This window comes from Mobula birostris, chromosome 7 (genome assembly GCF_030028105.1).
Source record: "Mobula birostris isolate sMobBir1 chromosome 7, sMobBir1.hap1, whole genome shotgun sequence".
Taxonomy (NCBI): Eukaryota; Metazoa; Chordata; class Chondrichthyes; order Myliobatiformes; family Myliobatidae; genus Mobula; species Mobula birostris.
Window position 1 is genome coordinate 4,400,841 of NC_092376.1, and position 11,700 is coordinate 4,412,540.

The window sequence follows — 11,700 nt, forward strand, 5'->3', positions numbered from 1 at the left end:
AACAAATTTCATGTCACATGCCGGTGATAATAAACCTGATTCTGATTCTGATTCAGATGGTGATGCAACCAGTCGGAACACACTCCACCATACATCTGTAGAAATTTGTGAGTATTTTTGGTGACATACCAAATCTCCTAATGAAATATAGCCACAGTCGGGGCCTCTTTGTAATTGCAACAATAAGATGGTCCCAGGATAGTTCTTCGCAGATGTTGATGCCCAGGAACTTGAAGCTGCTCAGCCTTTCCACTGCTGACCCCTCAATGAGGACTGGAGTGTGTTCCCTCAACTTCCCCCTCCTGAAGCCCACAACCAACTGGAGTTTGCCCCTCTGCTGGCTGTGTTCCCTCACTGTCCCCCGCACAACCACAAGCTCAGCTTCTCAAGCCTTTAACCGTTCACTGAGGGGCAGTTCAACAAGCAGCCCCTCCAAAGCAACCCTACCCTTGGTCTGTATTGTCACAGGGACTGAGGTACAGTGAAGAGCTTGTCTTGCAGACTGTTCATACAGATCAGATCATTACACAGTCCATGAGGTAGGACAAGGTAAATCAATAATAATGCAGGATAAAGTGTAACAGTTACAGAGAAAGTGCAGTGCAGGCAGACAATAAGATGCAAAACCATAACAAGGTAGACTGTGAGGTCAAGAGTCCATCTTATTGAACTAGGGAACAGTTCAACAGCGGGGTAGAAACTGTCCTTGAGCCTGGTGGGACGTGCTTTTAGGCTTTTGTATCTTCTGCCTGATAGGAGTGGGGTGAAGAGAGAATGTCTGGGGTGGTGGGGTCTTTGATTACACTGGCTGCTTTACTGAGGCAGAGGGAAGTGTAGACGGAGTCCAGGGAGGGAAGGCTGGTTCCTGTGATGTGCTGGGCTGTGTTCACAGCTCTCTCACGGGCAGAGCAGTGCCTGTACCAAGTATGATGCATCCGGATAGGATGTGTTCTATGGTGTGTCGATAAAAACTGGTAAGGGATGACAGGAGTGTGTCAAATTTCTGTAGCCTATGTACAGGGAGAGCTTTCTGACTGGTTGCATCAGCGTCTGGCATGGAGGGTCTAGCAGGCGGCACGGCCCGGCAGCAGCGGCCTTTTGGATCTGGTGTTACTTTAATTTTAAGGCACAATTTTTGATTAGGGCACGTGGATAACAGAGTGACTACCTACCATCGCCAGATACTGCTATAGTACAGAGACCACCCAAAAACAAACCTTCATGAAGACCTGCTGGTTAAATTACGCGACCTCGGCTTGCTGAGGGGATCGGGCCTACTGTCCTCGGAGTCGCCTGATGCCAGTGGCTGGAGGTGGGGACGTCGTAAGCGATGTGCGAGGAAGCGGAAGCAAGGCCAGCGGGCAGGAGTTTGTGTCAGGAAAAAAGCAAACCCTAGCCAACCGGCTTTCCTGTCCATTCTGCTCTCCAGTGTCCGCTCCCTGGACAATAAGTTGGACTACATCAGACTCCAACGAAATACTGGGCGGGAGTACAGAGTCTGCTGTGCGTATGTTTTCACGGAAACGTGGCTGAATAGCGCCGCCATTCAGCTGGATGGGTTTGTCTTGTTTCGAGCGGATAGGGATGCAGCTCTTTCCAGTAAGACTCGTGGTGGTGGCTTGTGTGTTTACATCAATACGGAATGGTGCAAGAACTCTGTGCTGGTTTCCAGATACTGCTCATCGCTAGTGGAGTTTGTGACTGTTAGATGCAGACCATTTTATTCACCACGGGAATTCACCACTGTCCTTATAGTCGGTGTCTACATTCCCCCAGCGCTAATGCTAAGGAGGCGTTCTGTGAACTGCATGGGGCTATTAGTGAACTGCAGGACACACACCTTAATGGACTGTTTATTGTCGCCAGAGATTTTAACCACGCAAACCTTAAGTCAGTGCTCCCCAGATTCCATCAGAACGTGGACTTTGCAACGAGAGGGGAGAACGCATTGGATCTTGTTAACACAAACATTCCCGACGCTTACCGGACGGAGCCCTGCCCCCACCTCGGTTACTCAGACCACATCTCTGTTATGATAATCCCAGCATACAGACCGCTCGTCAGATGCTCCAGAACAGTTCTGAAGCAGGTGAAAACCTGGCCAGCAGGAGCCATCTCTGCTCTCCAAGACTGCTTTGAGCACACTGACTGGTACGTGTTCAAGGAGGCTGCAACCGATGGCGACTCTACCAACTTAGAGGAGTACACGGCATCAGTGACTAGCTACATCAGCAAGTGCATCAATGACATCACTGTGTCCAAGACCATCACTACACATGCTAACCAGAAGCCATGGATGACCGCGGAGGTGCGTGCGCTGCTGAGGACCCGTGACTCCGCCTTCAGAGCAGGCGACAAGGCAGCCCTAACAACAGCGAGGGCCAAACTGTCCCATGCTATCAGAGAGGCAAAGCGTGCACACACCCAGCGAATCCACAGCCACTTCCAGGACAATGGCGACACGCGGCGCATGTGGAAGGGCATTCAGGGCATCACCAACTACAGGACAACATCACCTGCCTGTGCTGGTGATGCTTCCCTCCCAGATGCATTGAACAACTTCTACGCTCGTTTTGAGGTGGAAAATGACATGGTGGCGAGGAAGACTACCCCTCCTCCAAATGACCAGGTGCTGTGTCTTACCGTGGCTGATGTGAGGAGAACCCTGTGCAGGGTCAACCCACGGAAGGCTGCTGGACCAGACAATATTCCTGGCAGAGTGCTTAGAGGATGTGCAGACCAGCTAGCAGAGATTCTCACTGACATCTTCAACGTCTCCCTGAGCAGCGCCATCGTTCCTGTGCCAAAGAAGTCTTCAGTGTCCTGCCTCAATGACTACCGTCCCGTCGCACTCACATCCATCATCATGAAGTGTGTCGAGAGGCTCGTCATGAGGCACATCAAGACCCTGCTGCCCCCCTCACTGGACCCTTGCAGTTCGTGTACCATCCCAACTGTTCAGCAGACGACGCCATTGACATCACCCTCCACCTGGCCCTAACCCACCTGGACAAAAAAGACACGTACGTTCGAATGCTGTTCATAGACTTCAGTTCAGCATTCAACACAATCATTCCTCAGAAACTGATTGGAAAGCTGAGCCTACTGGGCCTGAACACCTCCCTCTGCAACTGAATCCTAGACTTCCTGACTGGGAGACCTCAGTCAGTCCGGATTGGAAGCAGCATCTCCAACACCATCATACTGAGCACGGGGGCCCCCCAGGGCTGTGTGCTCAGTCCACTGCTGTTCACTCCGCTGACCCACGACTGTGCTGCAACACACAGCTCAAACCACATCATCAAGTTCGCCGATGACACGACCGTGGTGGGTCTCATCAGCAAGAACGATGAGTCAGCATACAGAGAGGCTAACGGACTGGTGCAGAGCCAACAACCTGAATGTGAACAAAACAAAAGAGATGGTTGTAGACTTCAGGAGGACACGGAACGACCACTCTCTGCTGAACATCGACGACTCCTCCGTAGAGATCATTAAGAGCACCAGATTTCTTGGTGTTCACCTGGCAGAGAATCTCACCTGGTCCCTCAACACCAGCTCCCTAGCAAAGAAAGCCCAGCAGCGTCTCTACTTTCTGCAAAGGCTGAGAAAAGTCCATCTCCCACCGCCCATCCTCACCACATTCTACAGAGGTTGTATCGAGAGCATCCTGAGCAGCTGCATCACTGCCTGGTTTGGAAATTGCACCGTCTCGAATCGCAAGACCCTGCAGCAGAAAGTGAGGTCAGCTGAGAAGATCATCGGGGTCTCTCTTCCTGCCATTACAGACATTTACACCACACGCTGCATCTGCAAAGCAAACAGCATTATGAAGGACCCCACGCACCCCTCATACAAACTCTTCTCCCTCCTGCCATCTGGCAAAAGGCACCGAAGTATTTGGGCTCTCACGACCAGACTATGTAACAGTTTCTTCCCCCATGTCATCAGGCTCCTCAATACGCAGAGCCTGGACTGACACCAACCTACTGCCCTCTACTGTGCTTATTGTCTTGTTTATTATTTATTGTAATGCCTGCACTGTTCTGTGCACTCTATACAGTCCTGGGTAGGTCTGTAGTCTAGTGTAGTTTTTGTGTTGTTTTACGTAATTCAGTGTAGTTTTTGTATTGTTCATGTAGCACCATGGTCCTGAAAAATGGTTTTCCTGTGTGCTGTACCAGCAGTTATGTCGAAATGACAATAAAAAGTGACTTGACTCGATTTGAGGGGCCACTGCACAGGGTCGGAAAAAGCTGCAGAAAGTTGTAAACTCAGTCAGCTCCATTGTGGACGTTAGCTTCCCTAGCATTGAGGACATCTTCAAAAGGCGGTGCCTGAAAAAGGCAGCATCCATCATTAAGGACCCCCATCTCTCTTCTCACTGCTACCATCAGGGAGGAGGTGAAGACGCACGCTCAACATTTCAGGAAAAGTTTCTTCCCCTTGAGCAGCAGAGTTCTGAATGGACTATAAACCTATGAACACTACCTCACTATTTTTTCTCTCTTTTTGCATAATTTATTTAAAAACACATCCGTTAGTCTTGTGAGACCACGGATCTGCGCCTGGAAAGTCTTCACTCTCCAGGGCGCAGGCCTGGGCAAGTTTGTATGGAAGACCGGCAGTTGCCCATGCTGCAAGTCTCCCCTCTCCACGACACTGATGTTGTCCAAGGGAAGGGCATTAGGACCCATACAGCTTGACACCGGTGTCGTCGCAGAGCAATATGTGGTTAAGTGCCTTGCTCAAGGACACAACACGTTGCCTCGGCCGGGGCTCGAACTCACGACCTTCAGGTCACTAGTCCAATGCCTTAACCACTTGGCCATGTGCCCACATAACTTATTTAATTTAAATTTATATATACTTATTGTAATTTATAGTTTTTTTCTTATGTTTGCACTGTACTGCTGCTGCAAAACAATGAATTTCATGATGTATGCCAGTGATTCTGATTTTCCTGAGGACGGAAGGGCATTGCTAAGTTCAGGACGGTGGACATCCATTAGCCCTTTGACAGGTGGCTTCATGGTCAAGTCTTGCCCTTTTCCCTGGCCCATTGCACTTTTTAGCAGCAGTTGTGAGGAGACTCTTTTCCCCTGTAGCTTGGGTTGGGGGGGGATTGCACTCTGGAGGGGGTTGGATTGTACAGATCCTTCCCGCTGTCTGTATACAGAGCAGAGATGGTCTGTTCAGTAGCCCCCTTGCTCAACACCAAACCCCGTGTCCAATAAGACTGGCAAGCCCGGTACTGAGCGCCTGTTCCAAATCACCAAGGGCTTCAGAGGCTGACAAGTCAAAGTAAGACTGGAGTCACATCTCTGTAAGGTTGGCGGATTTTCCTTCCTCTGATATTACAGAACCGGCCAGGAGTTCACACTTCAATGAACTTGCCTATGACCAAGGGTCTCAGCCCAAAACGTCGACTCTTTATTCATTTCCATAGATGCTGCCTGACCTGCTAGGTTCCTCCAGCATTTTGTGTGTGTTCCCAAAATCAGTAGATTGGTTGAATTGAGATTCCGTAAGCCCATAAAGTCACAGGAGCAGAATTAGGCCACCTGTCCCATTGAGTTTGTTCACCATTCAATCATGGCTGATTTATTATCCCTCTCTACCCCATTCTCCTGGCTTCTCCCCGTAACCTTTGACACCCTGACTGATCAAGAACCGACCAACCTTCACTTTAAATATACCCAATGACTTGGCCTCCACAGCCGTCTGTGGCAATGAACTGGAGAATGCACATGCCTTCTTTACCACTGACTCAACCTGCAAGTTAACCTTTAGGGAATCCTACACAAGGATTCTCAAGTTTCCTGTAACCTGGTATTCCCTGTGAAGTGTTTGCTTGTCAAAGTGTAAAGTAAATTAATTATCAAAGTGCATATATGTCACCACTGGAGAGGTGGTAATGTGGTAAGATCGGGGTTCAGTTCCCACTGCTGACTGTAAGAAGTTTGTACGTTCTCCCCATGACAAGATGTGTTTTATCCAGTGCTCCAGTTTCCTTCCACATTCCAACAATGTACAGGGTGGGGTTGGCACCTTGTGGGCTGTCCAGCGCAATCCTCACTGATTTGATTTGATTTGAAGTAAAATGGCACATTTCACTGTGTTTCAATGTACATATGACAAATAAAATTAATCTTTAAATCTCTTCTTCTATCAGATTCTGTCATCTGCAGCCCTTTGTCACCTCCACCTATCACATCCCAGCCTCTGTCACTATCCCCACCCTTCCCTCACCTGGATCTACCCATCACCTGTCATCTCTTCCTTCACCCCTTCCCTCCCTTTTTCAATCCTTTATTTTTCAGTCTAGTCTCATCATGAAACATCAACTGTTCATTTCCCTTCATAGAGTTGCTCCAGATTCCAGCATCTGTAGTCTCTTGTGTCTCTTGAGTTTTACAACCCAGTGGTTTTGTGACACAAACATTTTATTTAAAATGAAGAAAATCTCAATTTTTAAAATTTAAATTCCGCTGTTGTCAAGGTAGAATTTAAACATGTATGAACAGCATGTAAGACAAGCTTTTCAGTTTGGCTCGGTACTCATTGCAGTTATAAACCTTGATCAACATTGGGCCCAACAGTTTAACCAGACCACAGGATACAGGAGCAGAATTAGGCAATTAGGCCATTTGGCTTGTTGAGTCTGCTGTGCCATTTCATCATGGTTGATTTATTTTCTCTCTCAGCCCCGATCTCTTGTCTTCTTCCCCTAACCCTTCTTGCCCTGACCAATCAAGAATATTTCGACCTCTGCCTTAATATACGCAATAACTTGGCAACGAATTCCACAGATTCACCGCCTCTGGCTAAAGAAATTCCTCCTCCTCTCCATTCCAAAAGGACACCTCTCCATTCTATAACCATGTAACAATTACAGCACGGAAACAGGCCATCTTGGCCCTTCTAGTCTGTACCGAACGCTTACTCTCACTTAATCCCACTGACCTGCACTCAGCCCATAACCCTCCATTCCTTTCCTGTTCATATAGCTATCTAATTTTACTTTAAATGACAATATCGAGCCTGCCTGTACTACTTCTACTGGAAGCTCGTTCCACACAGCTACCACTCTCTGAGTAAAGAAGTTCCCCCTCGTGTTACCCCTAAACTGTTGCCCCCTAACTCTCAACTCACGTCCTCTTGTTTGAATCTCCCCCACTCTCAATGGAAAAAGCCTATCCACATCAACTCTATCTATCCCCCAACTACATTCTGTGATCTCTTGTCTTAGACTCCCCTACCCAAGGAAACATCCTCTCCACGTCCAGACTATCGAGTTCTTTCAACATTCAATGGGTTTCAATGAGATCCCCCCCCCCCCATCATTCTTCTAAATTCCAGTGAGTACAGCCCCATAGCCATCAAATGCTCTTCATATGATAAACCTTTCAATCCCGGAATCATTTTTGTGAACTTCCTTTGAACCCTTTCCAATGTCAATTCTAAAACTGTAGGTGTTAGTGTTAGTAGAAGTAAGTGGCAACTTCCTACAGTGGAGCTTTCTCAGCTGCTCTGAGATTCCATTAAACTCCAGCTGTTGGATTTAACTCTCTCCCTCCCTCCCTCCACTCCCCTCTCACAAGGAGCTACATCGTGGGGATTATCCCTCAGTTGAAATCACTGGATTACAGCACCATTACCAAGCAGGACCGCTCCACTGCAGCCGTACTCAAGTCGTTCACCAAACAGAAGCGGCCGGCCCAGAGAAGATACCACGAGTAGATGCCGCAAGAGACAACTGGCCTTCCAACTGGGTTCCATCAGAACGTTCCCCAGTTCCCAGCCTGGGACCAGAAAAGGGAACGTTCTGGTTTGCCCAGAATTAATCTTAATTAAAAGTCATGTTGATTGTTAACTAGGTTATTCACTTATTTGTTTCCAGTTTATGGAACTTGGTTTGTACCCTTCTCTTTTGCTATTTAAGTGTTTGTCTGACAACTTCTCAGTGTGTGTCCAAGCAGAAATGTAAGTGGTGTTTAAAGCTTTTTCGATAGACGTGGAATGGAGGGTATTGATTGTGGGGAAGCAGGTGGGGTTGAGCACTGTGTTAGTCACCAACGTTGTGGGCCTCTGCTGTATCGCTCTGTTCTGTAATGTGCTGTCCTGTTCTATTTGCTGTGTTCCTGTGATTTATTGTTCTGTGTTCGTGTGTTTTACAGTTCTGTTCTATGCCTCTATCACTCCTAAAGACAATTCCCTGAGTTATCCTCAAAGCCCCTACCCCTCAGTGTGAATTCTGGCTACGAGCTGTTTTTTTCTGTTACATTCAGGATATAGACATTGCTGGTGAAGTCCATGTGTACAACCCATCTGTAACTGTCCTCACGAAGACAGAGATGAGTGCGCACCTGAGCAGGTGTGGTCCTGCTGGTGAAGGTGCTGAGGAAGGCCAGCCCGTCATATTGGCCTGTCACCACAAGGTGCATTGTGGTGGGGGCACACACAAGCGTGTTGTTACCCTGTGCCAACTGCCCTTGTTCTCAGTGCTAGAGAGATTGAGATTCAGATCTATTTCGCTGGCCTTCGAGCATGGATTGGAGCAGTGATGTCCGCCTGAAACAGCATTATGGTCTGGTAGTCGAGGGACTGAGTGTTTGAGGTGGTGGATGAAAAACTGATCAGAACATCGAACCTTTCGCCGAAAAATTACTCAAACTGGCAATTTCCTTTTCCTGAGCAACACGCACAAAATGCTGGAGGAACTCAGCAGGTCAGGCAGCATCTATGGAAATGAATAAATCATCGACATTTCAGGCTGACACCGAGAATTATTATTAGAATTATTCTGGCATCTTCCTTCCCAGTCCTGAAGAATGGTGTTGGCCAGAAACATTGACTGTTTATTCATTTCCATTGATGCTGAGCTCCTCCAGCATTTTGTGCTCGTTGCTCTGGGTTTCCAGCATCTGCAGAGTCTTGAGTCTACAAATTCCTGTTCCTTCTCATAGGACAAATATTCAAGCCCTTCCTCGTTATATACTCCCACTTTCCAACACCCACTGGGACAGAGAATTCCACGGATCTGCCACCCTATCAGATGTTTCTACGAACCTCAGTTTGAAATACCTGTGGTCGTGTTCCCTGTGAAACTCTCCCATTCCTGAGGGCATAGAACAGAACAGCACTGGGTGGGTCATTTGGCCAACAATATGTCAATCTTGAACTAATTTATACCAGAAGTCCTCCTCCTGTGAACAGGGACTCACTCTTCACGATGGCGACACAAGATGCCGGAAATCCAGAACAACACACACAATGTGCCAGAACAACTCAGCAGGTCAGGCAGCAACAATGGAGAGGAATGGACAGTTGACATTTTGGGTCAAGACCCCATCTACTCATTCAGCTCTGAGGAAGGGTCTCCACCTGATACATCAGCTGTCCATTACTTCCAGAGGTACCACCAGTTTCTGAGCTCTCTCCAGAAAAAGTGTTTCTCCAGTATTTTATTAGTTATTCTCCAGGCAGCGGAAGGTTTTGAGAGGGAACTGATTTGCTAATAGTTTGGAAAAAAGGTCATGAATCACATGGGCTGAATGGCCTGTTTAAGCTGTATTTGTTACAGAACTACGGTTTCAGGTCTTAGGCAATCGCCTTCCCCCTTCCTCTTTCTCAATCCAACTGCAAACGTTCCTGAGACCCAGCCACCACTGCTCATTGGGTAAGCCTGGAGAGACTCCGCAAGTCAGGCAGCATCTTTCAAGGGAAGTGGACAACTCCTGTCTCAATGTGAAATCTTCACCGTTCATTTCCCTCTGCCAATGCTGGCTAAGCTGCTAAGTTCCTTCAGCTTCTCGCCTGTTATGATTTGGGCAAGACCAATGCTTGGCAGTACAGCCTGACTCATCCATAAACTGGATCGAGGAGGAAGGAAGATTATCCAAATGGTAGCTGATAGGAAAAGGCTGAGGCTTTATAAAGACCACACTTACAAGGAAGGGATGTGTTCGCATTGGAGTGCTAGAGGAGATTCATGAGAATGAAAGGGTTAATGTATGAGGAGCACTTGATGGCTCTGGGCTTGTCCTCACTGGGGTCTAGAGGAATGGGGGAAGGAATCTCATTGAAACCTGTCAAATTATTTAATAAGGCACAGGCTCTTCTGGCTGCGCCACCCAGCAAACCTCCAATTTAATCCTCGCCTAATCGTGGGACAATTTACAATGACTAACTTTGGGCTGTAGGAGCAAGTTCATGGTCACAGGGGATGTACAGGGAGCAGCAGGAATTGGACCCAGGTTACTGGTACTGTAATAGAGTGGTGCTAATCACTACACTGACATCCTACACCAGTTACAATTATCTGTTGAGTAAAATCAATTGAAATTTGAAAAAAAAATTAAATACACTCAGTGGCAACTTTATTAGGTTCAGTAGTTGTCTTCTGTAGCCTATCCACTACAACGTTCGATGAGTTATACCTTCAGGGATGCTCTTTTGCATACCACTGTTGTAACACGTGGTTATTTGAGCTACTGTCAGCTTGAACCAGTTTGGCCATTCTCCTCTGACCTCTAGATGTTTTCGCCCACAGAACAACTGCTCATTGGATTTTTTTTTTTGATTTTCTTTTTTGATTTTCATTGTAAGCTAGAGACTTGTGCGTGAAAATGCCAGATGATCAGCAGTTTCTGAGATACTCAAACCGCTCTGTCTGGCACCAACAATCATTCCAAGGTCAAAGTCATTTATGTAGATCATATTTCTTCCCCATTCTGATGTTTGGTCTGAACAACAACTGAACCTCTTGACCATGTCTGCATGCTTTTATGTATTCAGTTGCTGCCACGTGATTGGCTGATTAGATATTTGCATTAAGGGGTACAGGTGTACCTAATACAGTGGCCACTGAGTATATGGTTTGATGTACCTGTGACAGGTAAAGCTACTCTCCATCTTATCTGGAACAAGTTAAATAGAGAGACTATCACATTTTGATCAAAGCACTTCCTAGCCAGAGACCTCCACAGACTCTCCCATCATGAAGTGTGAGCAGGCAGACCAAACTGATGTATTTGTGAAGTTTATTTTTGATCCAGACAGGGTGAATTCAGCGCATCTTACTCAACTTGTGGTTCCAAGCGATACCAGTTAAATGTTGTAACATCTGTCCCCACCTCCCACCCGCAAGGAAGCAGCCCCTTCCACTGCCCTGGTGATGTGCTGAGTTCCTGTGCAAATGGATTGCCACCCTGTTATATAACTGTGAAGTCATCACAGTGTGTCCCCAAGTTGGTCACCATCCAAGAGACACAGAAAGGAGAATCACTGGAGGTGGACAGGTGACTTTGCCCCCTCAGACCTCAGGGACAGGGTGGGGGGGGGGGCAAAGGTCTCTGCACTTCCGTGTGTAAAACAGCAGAGGTTTGAGCAGATGCTGCAGAAGAAATTAAAAACTTGATTCGCTTGATTTAGAACATCCTCAACAACATTTAACTGCTTCACACAGTCACTGCTGTGAGGAATGTATTTTCATACACAGCTGGACCCCAAAAAAAATACTCTGATCCACGCTTAAATGTCACTGATGGATAAATATGGGCCTCAACGTGATGCTCTACACTCAAATAGGGCTTTATTCAGGAACAGACAGGCTGCCCTTCACCATCTCAATCCAGGAACAGACAGGCTCCCCTTCACCGTCTCAATCCAGGAACAGACAGATTCCCCTCCACCGTC

The 11,700-nt window shown here is 47.3% G+C and overlaps 1 protein-coding gene across 3 annotated transcripts in view; it reads left to right on the forward strand.

Annotated features, from left to right (window-relative positions):
* lrrc51 (leucine rich repeat containing 51) overlaps positions 1 to 10,447 on the forward strand; it is a 36,752-nt gene extending 26,305 nt beyond the window's left edge. Inside the window, exon 5 of one of the 3 annotated variants that reach the window (XM_072262500.1) lies at positions 7,605 to 10,447. In XM_072262500.1, coding sequence (XP_072118601.1) covers positions 7,605 to 7,847 — 243 coding nt within the window. In that variant the 3' untranslated portion in view covers positions 7,848 to 10,447. Of the gene's footprint in view, positions 1 to 56; positions 94 to 7,604 lie in introns of those variants that run through there. The other 2 variants (XM_072262503.1, XM_072262504.1) reach the window with 2 other exon arrangements.
* The last annotated feature ends 1,253 nt before the right edge of the window (positions 10,448 to 11,700 follow it).